This window comes from Vulpes vulpes, chromosome 16, assembly GCF_048418805.1.
Source record: "Vulpes vulpes isolate BD-2025 chromosome 16, VulVul3, whole genome shotgun sequence".
Classification (NCBI taxonomy): Eukaryota; Metazoa; Chordata; class Mammalia; order Carnivora; family Canidae; genus Vulpes; species Vulpes vulpes.
In genome coordinates this window covers 24,560,682-24,578,584 of record NC_132795.1, presented here as the reverse complement: position 1 = coordinate 24,578,584, position 17,903 = coordinate 24,560,682, and the positions used below count along the sequence as shown (strand labels likewise).

General features: G+C 39.9%; 1 protein-coding gene across 1 annotated transcript; it reads right to left on the bottom strand.

The window, feature by feature from the left end:
• Window positions 1-175: 175 nt before the first annotated feature.
• Window positions 176-5,280, bottom strand: C16H2orf66 (chromosome 16 C2orf66 homolog). The gene is made up of 4 exons (XM_072741694.1): window positions 5,222-5,280; window positions 4,483-4,614; window positions 3,052-3,250; window positions 176-1,039 (listed from the first exon to the last, which is right to left on the bottom strand). The coding sequence occupies exons 2-3, from the start codon at window positions 4,600-4,602 to the stop codon at window positions 3,071-3,073; spliced, it is 300 nt and encodes a 99-aa protein (XP_072597795.1). The 5' UTR covers window positions 4,603-4,614; window positions 5,222-5,280; the 3' UTR covers window positions 176-1,039; window positions 3,052-3,070.
• Window positions 5,281-17,903: the final 12,623 nt, after the last annotated feature.

Below are 17,903 nucleotides of genomic sequence, written 5' to 3'. Positions count from 1 at the left end.
TCAAAACAGAACAAATGAAACCAGATGCAGAAATCTATTTTTGCATAAATATTTTATTATTGATCTTGAGTATCAATCATCCACAAAAAAGCCACAGAAAACTATCGTGGAATGTACAGACTGTTGCTACTAGGACACTGATGTTTGCATTCTAGTACAATGTTCTTTTGCAGGAATCACAGAGAAAATGATGCAGCTCTCCATAATGATATAGGAAAAGTAGCTATTCCACATGAAAATATGAGAATCAGAATAATTCAGCTTAAGCTGATGAGGAGAGGAGAAAATTGGTTGTAAAAGAAGGCAATCCCAAGCACTTTTAAGCTAGCTTCCTAAGGAAGTGTGTGCTGAAGGACCAGGGCTGGGTGTGGCTAGGATATTTCATGTAGCACAATGTCCACCTCTGAATAGAGTGGTGGGGAATATCTCCTAGAGACCGTAGCAACTTCTAGACTCCCAAGTGTCTTTGCGTTCCATTTCAACTCTACTGTGTATGTTTATCACCACCTCTCCCTTGGTATGAAACTGTGAGGTCTTCCAACAGCACAGGCTGAAAGTGGGAATGTGTCTTCTCTTCAGGAAAAAGACAAATTTTAAGCTCAAATCTCTATTACGTATAATAAAATATAGTAAAAATGTGAAGAGTCTCTTTCAAATAAAAGCATTTATTGATAAAAGGTAATAAGCATACAGGTTTTAAAGAGAAGGTTATTTTTTATTTTTTTGGTTAGAGAAGCTTAAAAGAAATGTAATTTGGAAGATCATCATCTCTTTTTGACTCAATGGTGTTTTTGTAACTCTTACAAATATGTGCAGTGCTCTACGTTGCTGATTATGGTTTATAGAGTGGAAAAAAGACTTAAAAAATACAGGTAAGTCACATATGTCTCAAAGGTCAATCTATTTATATGTAAATCTAGAAATGTAGAATAAAACCATTATACATTGACAAAAGTGGAGGGAAAAATGGTTTAGCCATGACCACGATTGAATTTTTCTAATGAGAAGCTTCATCTATAGTTTCAAAATAGCCAGACACCTGAAAGAACAAGAAAATGATATCACAAAATAGAAAGTGAAGACTATACAAGCAACACAATGACCCAAAGATCATATTTCAACAAAGACTTTTTAAGATTTATTTGAGAGGGAGCATGCGGGGCAGGGGGCAGAGGAAGAAGGGGTCTTAAGCAGCTTCTCTCCTATGCCTGGAGCCTAAGGTGGGGATTGATCCCAAGACCCTGTGATCATGACCTGAGCTGAAACCAAGAGTCAGCTGCTCAACCAACTGCGCCACTCAGATACCACCAGGTTTTCTTTTCTAAATAGAGATGCTAGAATGAAGCACGTATAATTATGAACTATTCTCCAAATAGAAGCTTAGTTTCTCTCACCACGTTGAACAATGTGTTTTATGATACTACTGAGCACTTTCTCTGTTTCCTGCCCTTAAACATCACCTCACTCCATGCCCATGTGATGTTATTTGATATTTTCTCCGATAGTTTCTGTGAGTTAGAAATCAGTATCTGCAATTTATAAACAAAGAAACTAAGGCTTACAACCAACCTGCATGCAATTCTATCTCATACTGTGGTATTAGCCGTTGTTCTGCTTTAGTGTCTAATAGCCTAGGGCCTAAGTGTGACTAAGAGTCAAGAGAACCCTTCATTAACATCTTTATTTTTATTCTAGCTTATTTTTTCATTGTAGGAGTTGTCAGGTGCATATGCCACATGGTAAATCTCATCTTCTGTTACCACATTTGAAGAAACTAGTAATCAAAACTCTTTTCACATGCAGAATAAAGTGCAACAATAGTATGCTTCCTCACAATTTCATCCCAAGCTTGTGTTAAATGGGAGTAGGTTTAATTATGATTCAGTTTCCTTTCCTATTCAGCCAAACAAAAAAACTAATAGACTAGAATCACAATGTATTTTTTTGGGAATGTACGACACATTTAGTTTTTTAATGGTAAATATTTACTTGATAAGTATGCTAAGGTAATAAGAATAATAAAGCTTTAAAAAAGAATAATAAAGCTTAAATCTTAAATGTAAATAAATTTTTGTGTTTTTTTTCTGTGAGGAAAATGCCATCTTTACTAATACTTTACTTTTTTTTTCTCTAGGTGAGAAAGCTCAAGCTCAAATATAACTTTTTTCCAAGAAGACCATTTTTTGAACTTTTCTTTTTTTTTTTTTAACTTTTCTATTAAATCCAACTGCACAATATGATATATATCTTTATATATGATTTTCTGCACAAATTAGCTATATGACCTGGTATGAAAAAAAGATAGGTAAAAGCATGTGATATTAAGAGTGATAATTCTAGAGGTGCCTGGCTGGCTCAATCAGTAGAGCAGGCGACTCTTAATCTTAGGGTTGTGAGTTCAAGCCCCATATTAAGCATAGAGATTACTTTAAAGAAAAAGTGTTAATCCTTTTAATATCTCTCTTGCTGGAAAACTATGCTTAAAAATTCATTAACTGTCATTTCTTTTTTTTTTTTTTTTCTTTTTCTTTTCTTTAAGCTCCTCCCAAGTGGAGCTTAAACTCATGATCCTGAGATCAAGACCTGAGCTGAGATCTAGAGTCAGACACCTACCAGACTGAGCCACCCAGGTGCCCCACTGTCATTTCTTTTTAAAACCAGACTATGGGGGACCTGGGTGGCTCAGCCGATTGGGCATCTGTCTTTGACTCAGGTCAATATCTCAGGGTCCTGGGATGGAGACCGAATCAGGCTCCCTGCTCAGTGGGGAGTCTGCTTCTCCTTCTCTGTCTGCCACTCCCCTCTTGTGCTCTCTCAGTCTCTCACTCTTGTGCCCTCTCTCAAATAAATAAAATCTTAAAAAAAAAAAAAATGAAACCAGGCCATGAAACACATGAACCAAATCCAAATATTAGCAGTGATGAGTATCATCAGAACTGAGTACATGTTTCTATGAGGAAATAAAATCATTTTTCAAATAAATACTTTCAAAATCTCTTTATGCTTGAGTTGTATAATTGGGTAGATCCTGGGAATAAAAGGATAACTTACCTGTGTTCAGAGGAAACATTCAGCCTTTGAGGTATTTGGGAAAGGAGTTTTTCTCCTCTTCATAATCTGCAAATGCAGAGGCAAGAAGTTCTGATTGGAAAGTGAGAGCTCTAAGATTCTCGTTCATGGAGAAAGTGTTTGGAAACCTCCCGAGATCGAGACCTCGTCCCTTAAAATACGCCTGAAGGGTTCTGAAAAACTGAAGAGAGAAAATGTTAAATGCCATGTGTGAATTAAACATCAAACATACATAGAGACAGATATTTTCCCCCCTCTCTCTTTTCCTCTGTGAATTGACTTGGGGGCTAATCTAGGAGACAGGAGGTGGAAAACCCAGAAATAGAAGTACACGTTTTGACTACTTCTCCTCCTTCCCCTCCACTGTCCCTTACCCTGCCTTCCTTCCAACATTTCAACCCTGAACCAGATAATTCAACCTTTTTGGTGGAGATTAAGAGAGAATAATTATTTAACAGCATCATAGTCAGAAGGTTTGTTGTAAACCACCTCTGAACCAGTAGGTCAGAGATTAGATTGAACTGCGCAGTGATGAGAGCTCCTGCCCCCTGTCTGCCTGCCAGTGAGATCCCAGGCATTGTCTTCTGCACTGGATCTTTTAGACATGCGATTTCCAGCTTTCCTTTAATGAATGAATACATAGAAGCTTGGTTGTTTTAACCCTATCTTGTTATATTTCATACCATTTTCTTTATGGAAACTGTATTGTGAAATAATATCAGCATGGTTATTTATTTGGCATACTTTTTTTTTTTTTTGGCATACTTTTAAAAGAATTTTTGCTGATGTTTTGAATTCTATTTCCCAGATAACTTTATATTGAAAATAATGCTGGGGGGCGCCTGGCTGGCTCAGTCAATGGAAGGTACAACTCTTGGGCTTGGGGCTGTGGGTTTGAGCCCCACGTTGGGTATAGACATTATTTAAAACTAAATCTTAAAAAAAAAGAAATAAAAATAATGCCTGGTGAATCGATAAGAATGCAAGTCAACTTTCAGTTTTTGCAATTGAGCTTTGCATGTGTTGGTCATATGAGAATCTATTTTATTATCAGTTCAATCTGAACTGTGGAAAAATCAATTCCTTGCTAAAGTTCTTGATTTTGTATATCTATGAGGAACCCAGGCTATGAAGTCAATGTGTATGTAAGATCACTTACAAATGTAATGTGTTGCATGTGTATAAAATCATCTCTAAATATAAGTCTGTTTCTCCTCACGGAAACAGATGTAAATTGGCCAGAAGAACAACAGGATATCAGCCACTAGGCTAGCAAAGCCTTTGCCCAGTCCTATCAAGGAATCTCCTTGGCACTTGGTAGCCTCCACTGTACTGTAGCAGAGTGCAGTGTGCATAAATCCAGAGGTGCCAATTTCACCCTGCAGCTCAGCATGTCCCAGTGTGTGCTCTTACCAGATCTCTGTTTCTGGGGTTGTTCAGTGACTTCCAGTTCTCCTTGTTTCTCAGTGTGGCTCCATGCACAAGCCCAAGTAGCACCAGGGCAACACACAGCAGCAGGGATGCTTTGGGCATGGTGGAATGAAGCTGAGTGGAAAGAAGGATCGGAGCAATGTCAATGGTCAGAGAGAGAAGAGAGAGGGAGAAAAGAAAAAGGAGGGGGAAGGAAGAAGGTAAAAGAAGGGAGGGCAGATGTGGAAAAGAGAAAGAGGAAGTATTTTTTAAAAGACACAGGAGGAAGAACTAGTATATTATTTCATCTGAATTTCACAGCCGTCTTTCTTCCATATTCATTTGCAACTGAAGACCCCCAAATCCAGTTGATGACCTCAGAGGAGTTTATGATGATGAGAGCATTATGCAGTGATAAACAAAGCAATCATAAATACAACCTAGAAAGTCTGAGTATGCCTTCTCATCTTTGAAAAACATGCACTTTGTTGTCTTCAAAGAAAGTGCAATTCTTAAAAAACAAAAACAAAAACCTTAAACTACATAAGTGTTAAGACAGCAGTCTCCAGAAGTGAAGAAGAGGGAGGAGGAGGAGAAAGAAAAAGAAAAAATATACCCCAAAGTGAGAAATGTATGGACACACACATCTGAGACAGACACACACCACACTGGCATAGATGGTCTCCCCTCCCCAACCTATGAAATGGAAATGAAACACACAGAAAGGGCTAATAACACTTACCAGGGGGTGGGCTTTGGCTGGCCCTGGTTAGCCACCCTGTTTACAACCTCTAAGGCAATTCATGGCTACTTATAACCACTGGACCGGCTGCAGGTGGGAGTCAATGACGTGAGCAAGGCGAGTTGAAAAATAATGATTCCATTTTCAGCCATGGCACCAAAGACCCTTGAGAATCACATCTTCAAGCTTCTTCAAGGGTGACAGTTAACTTATTAGTCTTATAAATACAGCAGCTGCTCCTTTAACCACTGAACATTTTATGTGGATTTTATGAAACACACAGGCACTTCTACACAGCAAAGTGGCTTTTTATGTTCTCACTCTTAAGAGAAGGGTATATACAGCAGCTGGCAATACGATGATGATTACCCACCTAACAGAATGTTCTTTTAGAGATATCAGCTTTTCATATTAACATCTTTTTTTGAACAGGAAATTCTATTGCAAGAGATGAAATTGTTCTTTGTGACCTACACCTTATATTTCTTCTGGGAATCTCAAAAAGCTTTACAAGTTTTAAATAGAGGCATGGTTTATCATTTTTTAAAAAAACCTTCAAAATAGAGCAAAAAGGTAACATGTTGTTCTTGGAAAAAAGAAAAGTTGCTAGACTATCACATCTCCTTGCTGCATAAATGTCATCCATAAAAAATGGTGGCGTTGAGAAATTGGACCTGAGTTGTGAAGTTGCTTTGGTTGCAATCACTCAAAACAATCCAGGACAAGGTCTTTGTGAGAAGGCTAGTAAGCTGGACTAGAAATACTTGGACTAGAATACTTGGCTATGGTCTGTCTTGCCTTATTGATCCTGGGCAAGTCACTATGTTTGTTTATTCCTTTCTTCATTCATGCTGCAAACCTTTATTTTTTTTTAAAGATTTTATTTATTCATTCATGATAGTCACACAGAGAGAGAGAGAGAGAGAGAGGCAGAGACACAGGCAGAGGGAGAAGCAGGCTCCATGCAGGGAGCCTGACGTGGGACCCAATCCCGGGTCTCCAGGACCGCGCCCTGGGCTAAAGGCAGGCGCTAAACCGCTGCGCCACCCAGGGATGCCCCATGCTGCAAACCTTTAAAAAATTATTTATTTATTTATTTATTTATTTATTTATTTATTTATTTATGAGAAAAAAAAAACATGAGTAGGGAGGGGGCGGAGGGAGAGGGAGAGAGAATCTCAAGCTGACTCCCCACTGAGCTGAGTGCAAAGCCTAATGCCTGGCTTGATCTCAAGACCCTGAGCTCATAACCTGAGCTGAATTCAAGAGTCAGATGCTTAACCGACTGAGCCACCCAGGCTCCCCCATGCAACAAACTTTTATTGAGTGCCTAGTATGTGCCAGGCACTACAGCAGGCTTTGAGGATAAAATGGTAAGAATAATAGGTTCTGCCTTCGTGAAACTAATAGATGAGTGGCAAGACAGAGACTGATCAAATCATTATACAACAATGTGTATAAATATAAATGATAATATCTATGAAGAGAAACTGGGCCGGGCAGCCCAGGTGGCTCAGCGGTTTAGCGCTGCCTTCAGCCCAGGGCCTGATCCTGGAGACCCGGGATCGAGTCCCACGTCGGGCTCCCTGCGTGGAGCCTGCTTCTCCCTCTGCCTGTGTCTCTGCCTCTCTTTCGTCTGTCTCTCATGAATAAATAAACAAAATCTAAAAACAAAAACAAAAAACCATTCCATTACTTTAAAAAAAAGAAAGAAACTAGGTGCTGTGAGTATAGAAGAGGGGGTTTGATTCTGTCTCAAGAGTCAGGGAAGGCTTCTGTGGTAGGTAAGTAGGAGTTACCTAGGCAACCTAGAGAGGACAGAGGGCAAGAGTTTCAAACAAGGTGAACAACTGTCAGATTCTGTGGCTAAAAGCGATATGGCACACTGGAGCAACGGAAGACAAGTTAGTAGGCCAGGAGTAGAGGGGGAGCCTGCTGTGAGATGGGGCTGGGGAGGTAGGTTCTGATCTTTCTGCTCCAAACAATGCTGACTGAAGGGTTTTAAATACCCAAACAGCTTGATCAGACTTGCAGTTTTAAGAAATTTTTCTGGTTGCAATAAGGAGAATAGATTGAGCTAGAAGAGAGGGATGTGAGAGACCAGTTAGGTCTCTACTGCAGTAATCCAGGCAGGAAGATGCTAAAATGGATTAGGATGGTAACCCAGATGTAGAGATGTGAGTGCATCTGAGAGCTATTTAGAAGAAATCGACAATGTACTGAATACTATGGAAGGTGGAGCTCAGGAGAAGAGTTTCAAGAACAATCCCTAGGTCTCGGGATTATGCAGCTGAGTGGATGACAGGGCCACTTGCTGAGATATCAAATACTGGCATAGAGGGACGGAGCTCACAAGTTCCATTCCAGACATGTATTTGAGGAACTTTAAGATCTTCAAGGGTGTATATTGGAGTCACAGGTCTAGAGCTCAGAGGAGAGGTCTGGGTTAAAAATGTAAATATGGGAATTGTTAACATGTAACTGGATAAGATTGCCTCAGCAGAGATTAGAAAATGAGAAGAGAAGGTGGCCTAGGCCTTGAGCTTTGAGAAGTTTTTCATGTAACATCGTTATGCAGGAATCTACAAAAAAGGAGACCTTGGAGGTAGGGGAGAAACCAGGATGGTACTGAAATAAGAGAAAAAAATTTCCAAGAAGGTACACATTGGATAAAATGAGGACTGGAAAGGGTCCATGGAGCATTCATGCTGTTTCGGTAAATGCAGATGAAAGATTAGATGTGAGTAGATGAAAAAAAAAAAAAGAAGAAGAAGAAGTGAGTAGATGAGGAGGAGAAATAGTACCTCAAGCTCTTGAGAACTTAAACTGTGAAAGAGTTGGGGGGAAGGGATCCCTGGGTGGCGCAGCGGTTTGGCGCCTGCCTTTGGCCCAGGGCGCGATCCTGGAGACCCGGGATCGAATCCCACGTCGGGCTCCCGGTGCATGGACCCTGCTTCTCCCTCCGCCTGTGTCTCTGCCTCTCTCTCTCTCTGTGTGACTATCATAAATAAATAAAAATTAAAAAAAAAATTAAAAAAAAAAAGAGTTGGGGGTAAAAGGTGGTAACTGGAGAGGGGAGTGGAGGAGAGTGAAGGGAAGGTGTTGTCATGTTCAGGGTGAGAGACTTGAATTTGTTTAAATGTCAGTGGCTGGGTGAGTAAATGAATACCCTGGAATTTCATTACATCATCTCTCCTTAAAACTCCCAGACTTTGAAGTTAAAGCACCTAATGATACTGAAGTATGAAATTATTAATGAAATTATGGTAAAGTGACTACATTGTAAACTCCTTAGAAGTTGCTCACCCTTATATTCCTAACGTCAAGCATGTAGAGCCCAGTATGATTTCTAAATGGGAAAAGCATAATAAATTAGAATAGATTTTCCAGCCATTTATCTGTGAATATTTTCTAACTTTATCCTCTTTTACATAAAAACACAGCTCATTGTCTCCCACTTAAGAGTTCCCCATTTAAAAAACATTTATGGGGATCCCAGGGTAGCTCAGCAGTTTAGCACTTTCCTTTGGCCCAGGGCGTGATCCTGGAGACCCGGGGATCGAGTCCAGTGTCGGGCTCCCTGCATGGAGCCTGCTTCTCCCTCTGCCTGTGTCTCTGCCTCTCTCTCTCTCTCTCTCTGTGTCTCTCATGAATAAATAAATAAAATATTAAAAAAAACATTTTTGGCATACCTCAGACATATTGTGGGTTAGATTTCAGACCATCACAATAAAGTAAATGCCACAAGAAAGTGAGACAAATGAATTTTTTGGTTTTCTAGTGCATAAAAAAGTTATGTTTACACTCTAGTGTATCAAGTGTGCAAGATTATTATGTCTAAAAAACCAATCTATATGCCTTAATTTAAAAATGCTTTTTGAGGGGCAGCCCGGGTGGCTCAGCGGTTTAGCGCCACCTTCGGTCCAGGCTGTGATCCTGGAGACCCGGGATCGAGTCCCATGTTGAGCTCCCTGCATGGAACCTGCTTCTCCCTCTGTCTGTGTCTCTGCGTCTTTCTCTCTCTGTGTCTCATGAATAAATAAATAAAATCTTTTTTAAAATGCCTTTTTAAAAAAAAAAAAAAAGCTAACCATCACCTGAGCTTTCAGTGAGTCATTATCTTTCTGCTGGTGGAAGGTCTTGCCTTGATGTTGATGGCCGCTGATCAGAGTGGTAGTTGCTGAAGGTTGGGGTGGCTGTGGCAGTTTCTTAAAATAAGACAAAAATGAAGTTTATCACATCAATTGACTCTTCCTTTCATGAAAAATTTCTCTATAGTATGTGACACTATTTGATAGCATTTTACTCTCTTCACAAACTTTATTGTGAGATTGCAACAACTCGGTCACATCCTCAGCTCCAGTTCTAGTTCTTTGGCTGTTTCCACCACATCTGCAGTAATTTCTTCCATGAAGACTTGAACCATGGGAGTCATCCATGAGAGTTGGAATCTTCTTCCAAACTCCTGTGAACGTTGGCATTTTGACCTCTTCCCACAAATCAACAATGCTCTTAATGGCATCTAGAATGGTGAACCCTTTCCAGAAGGTTTTCTACTTATTTTGCCCTGATCCATCAGAGGAATCACTCTCCATGGCAGCTATACCCTTATGAAATGTATTTCCTTGACCCATGGGCTGCAGAATGGGTGTGGTGTTAGGCGTGAAAACATTAATCTTACCGTACATCTCCATCAGAGCTCTTGGGAGACCAAGTGCATTGCTAATGAGCAGTGATATTTTGAAAGGGATCTTTTCTTCTGAGCAGTAAGGTCTCAACAATGGGCTTAAAATATTCGGTAAGCCATGGTGTAAACAGATGTGCTGTCATCCAGGCTTTGTTGATCCAGAGTAGATTTGGTGTAAATCTTAAAGACCCTCAGATTCTCAAGGTGGTCAATGAGCATTGGCTTCAACTTAAAGTCACCAGTTGCATTAGCCCCGAACAGGAGTGTCAGCCTGTCCTCTGAAGCTTTGAAGCCAGGCACTGACTTCCAGTAACTAGCTATGGAAATCCCAGATGGCATCTTCTTCCTATGGAAGGCTGTTTGGTCTAAATGGAAAATCTGTTGTTTGGTGTAGCCACCTTGATTAATTATCTTAGCTGGATCTTTCAGATAATTTATGCAATTTCTACATCAGCTCTTGCTGCTTCACTTTACCCTTGTATGTACTAGAGATGGCTTCTTTCCTAAAACCTTGTGAAGTAACTTCTGTGAACATCATATTTCTTTTTTTTAAGCTTCATATTTCTATTCAGCTTCCTCACTTCTCTTAGCCTTCATAAAATTGAAGAGAGTTAGGGTCTTGCTCTAGATTAGGCTTTAGCTTAAGGGAATGATGTGGCTGGTTTTATCTTCTATCCAGACTACTAAAACTTTCTCCATATCATTAATAAGGCTATTTTGCTTTCGTATCATTCAGGTGTTCACTCCAGTTGTACTTTTAATTTCCTTCAAGAACTTTTCCTTTGCATTCACAACTTGGCTAATAGGCACAGGAAACCTAGCTTTCAGCCTATCTCAGCTTTCAACATGTCTTCTTCACTAAGCTTAATCATTTCTAGCTTTTGTTTTATTTCTCTCTTTCTTTCTCTTTTTCTTTCTTTCCTTCCTTTGGAGAGAGAGAGAGAATTTTAAGCGGGCTCCATGCCCAGTGTGGAGCCTGATGTGGGGCTTGATCTCACGACCCTGAGGTCATGACCTGAGCTGAAATCAGAGTCAGTTGTTTAACTGACTGAGCCACACAGTGCCCCTTTAGCTTTTGATTTAAAGTGAGAGATGTGCAACTCTTCCTTTCACTTGAGCACTTAGAGGCCATTGTGGTTGTTAATTGGCCTAATTTCAATATAGGTGTGTGTCAGGGAGCAGGGGGACCTAAGGAGAAGGAGAGAGATAGGAGAACAGCCAGTTGGTTGAGCAGTCAGGACACGTACATTTATTGAGTTCACTGTCTTATGTGAGTGTGGTTTGACATCTCCAAAACAATTATAATAGTAACATCAAAGATGACAGATCACCATAACAAATATAATAATAAGGAAAAAGTTTGAAATATTGTGAGAATTACCAAAATCTGATTCAGAGACATGAAGGGAGCAAATGTGTTGAGAAAATGGTGCCAGTAGACTTGCTAGACGTAGGGTTGCCACAAACCTTGAATGTGTAAAAAACAAAGTATTGGGATCCCTGGGTGGTGCAGCGGTTTGGCGCCTGCCTTTGGCCCAGGGCGCGATCCTGGAGACCCAGGATCGAATCCCACGTCGGGCTCCCGGTGCATGGAGCCTGCTTCTCCCTCTGCCTGTGTCTCTGCCTCTCTCTCTCTCTCTCTCTCCCTCTCTCTCTCTCTCTCTCTCTCTCTGTGTGACTATCATAAATAAATAAAAATTTTAAAAAAAAGTATCTACTAAGTGCAATAAAGCAAAGCACAGTAAAATAAAGCATGCCTGTATAGTTTCTCAACAGAGCCATGGACTAAAGGTAACATACACATGTTACATCTTATTCACTAAGACTACAGTTTCTCTGATTGTTAAAAGAAATTAAATACTTAAATAAAACAAGTGTGTGTTTTTAATTCCTTTAGTTGTTTATTAATTTTAAATCTTTGTTTTAAAGAGCAGAATGGATTATTGATAAAGCTGACGATGACATTTTCTTCAGAATGTATTAGCGTGGCACTAAGTGGATATTTCGCAAGTATTTGATCAATGAATTTACTCAGGAAAGAAGAAAAAACAAAACAAAACAAGATAGTTTAGATTCCCAAGCCATTAGTTTCAGGTCTAAATGATCCCGTGTGGGTTCTTCATTAAATATAACATTTGTGAAAGTAGCAGTTGGGATATTCTAGGCAGAAAGGCTCTTCTACATATATCTGAATGTAGGTCTTTGCTGGCATTTCTCAAGCAGAAACTGAGAAGAAAATAGAGCACTCAGCACAGGGCTACCCACATAAAAGAAACCCAATAAACATGCTGACTGAATTATAAACTTAATTAGGTAATAAATTCAATGTGACGATAAAGGTGAGGAAAGGATGGTAAATGAAGAGGGTATTATGAGAGGCACAGAGAGGTGTTAAGGCAACCTGTTGGACTGTACAAACTCTTCAAGTCCTTCCTGTCTCTATTAGACAGAAAAAGACAGAGCTGATGTAGCTATTTAGCTATTTTCATGAACAGGGACAAGAATTTAATCTTCTTTTCTTTTCCCTGCTCTGAATGAGGGAAAGGGAAAATTATTGTCTGTTGATTGCTTCCTCAGTAATGATGAGAACTTCAAAGCCGTTGGAAAAGTGGCTCATATGGTTAATAGAGTGAGCCAGCCAGCTTTCCGCTCATAGCAATCATCTTTTTCCTGGCAGTGGGCAGATTTCAGTTTGAAGGTAGACTAAAGAGAGAAGAGGCGTAGGCCTCTTGTCAGGCACAGAACAGAAGCCAAGAGCCATGGGTCAGGGGGTCTACAGTGACCATGATGCATGGAAGAGGTTCACCCCCCCTTGTCCTGGGGTCACATAAAGTTTCTGGATCCTGTGAGACCGCGGAGTGGTGTGGGAAGGCTCCGAAACCCTGAAATTGGATTCCTTTTCTCTCCAATTCAGATGGGGGTGAAAATTAGGTTTTTTTTTAATCCATGATTTTGTCAAACACTTCCACTCTATGGTTAACACTCTGTCCCTTTGGCCATAAAGATACTACATAAAGTATTTCTGATTCTATGGAGTTGACCTCAGAATTCTCTGGCCATACAGAAATCTCTTTAATTCTTTGCTATCCTTTGTTTTGTCTTAAATGTTTTAAAAATGTTGAAAGGGAATATTAAGAAAGAAAAAAGATCTTCATCTGTTTAAAACATGTTACAGCTTTTTATACCTCTTAAGTGAGAGTATGAGCCGATTCTAGAAGTTGGAGTCCATAAAGGAAGGAGAGCAAAGGCCAAGTGGGCTGACCATCCTTCCTTAAGAGCATCTGCTCTCACTGCCTGGCCTCAGGGCCTCTGCTTTCATCAGGTTCCTGGGTACCAGCTGGGGCTTCAGCAGCAGCCTTCCTTTCTCCCATGGGTTCTCCTCTGGCCACCTTCTTCCTGAGAAACCAACACTAGTCACAGAGGGCCAGCCAGCACATACTTTTCAATCCTGCCCTAAGTTCAAGCTGTTTCTCCTACAACTAGGATGAAGGAGTGGAGGCAACACAGGTAAAAATCATGATAATGACGTTTGATCTGAAGCCAGCTTGGAGAAACAGCAAGAAAACAGATATCTCGTTCGCACAGTGACTGAGATGGAAACCAAACTCTCTCAATCTGTATTTGAGAACCAGGCTCCCAGGCCCCTGTTGTTCCGGGCCGTATCAGTATCTCCAAAGTCATAAGAAAGGAGTAAAAGATTTATCCTAAAACATGGCAAGCTAAACAATTCCTTAGGGCTTTGCAAACAGCTTTTCTGTCTTCAGTCTGGTTTTGTCACAGAGAGTCTGAGGTGGTTGGCAGCACCTTTGGCTTTGCAAGGGACCCTGGAGTAGAGGCAACAGAAAAAGAAGGTTACACTGATGAAGAAAACCTTACAAGATCACATCCACCTCTAGTGGGTTCTTGATGCCTCTAAGATAAAATCTAGGCTCTAAACCATGATGTTTATAAAGGCCCTCAAAAAACCCAGCCCTACCATTCCAGTCATTTGACCTCTCCAATGAACATCACCCATACTTCTACTTTGGTGATTTGGACTTGGCTGTTGCTTCTGCCTGGAACACCTTCTCTAACCCTTGCGAGCTTATCCCTGTCCTTCAAGGCTCACCTTAAATGTCACTTCTTCTCAGGAAAAGAAACTATTTAGTCACCTCAACAGCTCTTATCCTGTTGAATTAGAATGACTTCATTTGCTTCCACATGCCTTATTGTTCCCAAAGTGAGCTCCTTGAAGGAGGCATCATGTCCTTTTCATCACTGCTTTTTTAAATCACTGGCATAATGCCTAGTATACAGTAGGCAAATGTATCACAAATATGTGTGGAATTAATAATTCTTTAGGCAAAAGTTGAGCTTAGGTTCTTTTGCAATTTGAGCCTTGTTACATTTCTATTGTTATCTAAAGATTTATGTCCTGTCATATTGTAATAAAAAGGGAAGAGATAACTATAGGTGGCCAATAAGTATTTGTTGCTTTGACTTGAATATTCAATGGACCAGTAATGTGTAAATTATTATTCTCCCAGGCTGAGAAGAAAGAAAGAAGAAGAAGAAGAAGAAGAAGAAGAAGAAGAAGAAGAAGAAAGAGGAAAAAGAAGAAGAAGAAGAAGAAGAAGAAGAAGAAGAAGAAGAAGAAGAAGAAGAAGGAGGGGGAGAAGAAGAAGGAGGAGAAGAAGAAGAAGAAATAAAAAAGGAAATGGGCAGAGTGTGGGACTTTTATGACCACACATATTGTTCTATTTAAGTTGTTCTGGAGTTAAAACCACAATCCAAAGAATGTGGGAAGAGAAGCTCAAAGAAGAAAGGAATGGATTCTTCCCTAGAGTCTCCAGAGGAAGTGTAGTCCTGTCTACACCTTGATTTTAGTCCAGTGAAACTAATTTTAGACTTCTTGCCTCCAGAACTGTGAGAAGATACATTTTTGTTGTTTTAAGCCTCCTACTTCTTGGCAATTTGCTGCAGTAGCCACAGGAAACTAACACAAGAAGTGTTGAAATGTTGGGCCAATTCCAAAGGAAGCCCCACAACTCTGCAACTGCTTTAGCTTCTACTGAGTATGATGAACCATGGACAGACCAAGAAGCAGGCTCTAAATTCTTTATTATCTTTTGAGAAAGGTGGAGCTTCTTGTCATTCAACTCACAATACAAAATGGCTTTGGGTTGAAAGGTCTATTATGAACCCAAAGTTTTGTGTGAGTGAAAATATACTTTAAAATGGTTTTCTGGGGATTCTGGGTAGGTCAGTTGGTTAAGTGTCTGCCTTTGGCTCAGGTCATGAACCTCGGGTCCTGGGATCGAGTCTCATGGAGCAGGGAGCCTGCTTCTCCCTCTCTCTACCTTCTACTTCCCTTGTTTGTGCTCTCTCTCTGTCAAATAAATAAATAAAATCTTTAAATAAATAAGTAAATAAAATGGGTTTTTTGGATACAAAAAGGGTGAAAAAAGGTTCCATCTTAGACTATTAAATAAGACCCTAATCCATGAGTCACATAATTTTGTAATGGACCACATATTTTAATCCATTAATAAAATTATGCAAGTATCAGGGAAGAAACACCATTCTTAAAATATTACGTAAATTTCCAGGCATATATTTCGTATGATAAAGGGAGTAGTTTCAGAGAAGGGAAAAATTGAGGACAATTCAGACCGGCATTTCTTTGGATGTTTTTGGACATAATGGGCAAATGATTCTCTTTCTTGGTGCTAGTAATCACTTGTGAGCTCTGAAATAGAACCGGTGAGCTTTTATTCTATTAAAAAAAAGAAATCAACAAACTTCCCTCCCCCAAACAAAACTCAAACATCCCCCCCCCTCCCCCCCCCCCGCCAAACAATGCTTAGTTCTTAGTATTCTGGGAGCTCTTTAGTACTCTAGGTGCATGTTATCCAATTATTTTAAACAAAGTTGAATAGCAGACCTTTACCTTTTCTCTTTAAAAATGCACTGGACAGGGATCCCTGGGTGGCGCAGCGGTTTGGCGCCTGCCTTTGGCCCAGGGTGCGATCCTGGAGACCCGGGATCGAATCCCACGTCAGGCTCCCGGTGCATGGAGCCTGCTTCTCCTCTGCCTCTCTCTCTCTCTCTCTGTATGACTATCATAAATAAATAATAATAAAAAAAATAAAAAATAAAAATAAAAAAAATGCACTGGACAAGTCTGTCCTTGGGAGAATCTGCAAGAAATCTTGGCAGCAGAGATCATTTCACCTTAATCCTCCAACAGTAATGTGCTCCCAAGCGGCAGTAAGGACTCCTAAGTTTCCGTTAAAAATATTACCTGCTGCACTTTAAAAAAAATTCCACTTATAAAAATCGGGTTATTAAGGTTCTAAGATTGAGTTATAGAAGTATTTTATATATTCTGAAAACAAATCCATTGTACAGCTAAAATACCAGTGGAAAGATTAAAATAAAAATTTAAAAATATTTTAAAAGCCCAAACTATAAAGAAAAAATTGATAAATTGGACTTCATAAAAAATAACATCCTTGGGGCACCTGGTAGGCTCAGTCAGTTAAGCATCCAACTCTTGATTTTGGCTCAGGATCTCAGGGTTGTGAGATCAAGCTGCACATACTTAAGATTATCCCTCTCCCTCTGTCCCTACCACCTCTCTTTCTCCCTCTCTAAATAATAATAATAATAATAATAATAATAATAATAATAATAGCTTCTGTTCTTCACAATACCATGTTAAGAAAATGAAAAAACAATTCACAAGTGAGAAAAAAATGAAACACATACCTAATAAAGAACTTACATCCAAAACATATAAAGTACAATATTTGGGCCATAATTGATTTTTCCCTGTTATGTAAAACTCCAATGTATGCAAAAGTAAAGAGAACAGAGTAATGTAATTCCATGTACTTATCACTCAGCTTCAACACTTACCAACACATAGGCAATTTGTTATAAACATAACTGGTTTTTGGTAAATTAGGCTTTTGAAGTATCTTGGGTCATTGTTACTACTGTTTGTTAAAAAAAAATTAACAAATTTCAACCATGTGAAATATGCATTGCTAAGTGTGGGACTACAAAGAGGTGGCATATAGAAAGAGACATGATCCCTGCCCTCTAGGAGCAAAAAAATCCATTTGGAGAAATAGCATGGCATGGCGGGAAGGGTTTCAGAATCAAATTTAACCATGTCTAAACCTCAGCTCTGCCATTCCCTTGGACAAGTTATTTAATCTCTCTGCACCTTAATTTCCTCATCTGTGAAGTAATCTCACTTTGCAGTGTTGTCATAAAAATTAGAAATGATACATATGAAGGGTCTAGCGTGGCACCTGACATGTAGACGTTAAGTCAGTGTCCCTAGTAAGAACTGCACGTGAAAAGCACAAAAGATGTAACGTGATGACCTTCATAGGGTATAGAACTACGGCAGTAAGGGCTGCAAGGAGGGACACGTAGATTAGTCCTGACTGTGGCAGTTGATAGATTTTCGTGAGGAGAATTTTGACATCCAGGTTGTGGGAAGGAGATTCTTAAGTAAAGGGAGGAAAGTAGCAAAAGGGAGGAGAGACTTAGGATGAAGTAGCCCAGTGGGCTTGTGTGGCCGAATCTGCTTGTTGCTTCTTTTTATCCCTTTTGCTATAGATTGAATTGTGTTCCCCCCAAATTCATATGTTGAAGCCTTAACCCCCAGTAGGCCAGCACATTGATTTTGGACTGTCCAGCCTCCATAACTGTGATAAATACATTTCTGTTGTTTAAACCACCTAGCCCGTGGTATTTGGTTATGGTAGCCACATAGATTAACCCATCTTTCTCCTTGGCCATTGTCTGGGAAGGCAACATAGACAGTTTAAAACTGGTTTCCATGGCTTCCTGTGTATTTCTTAGTGTTCACGTGATATCATTCTGGCCAGTGAGCTATGGACAGAAGTCCCTGAGGTGGGAAAGGGACAAGACAGGGAGAATCATTTATTCATGAGAGACACAGAGAGAGAGGCAGAGACGCAGGCAGAGGGAGAAGCA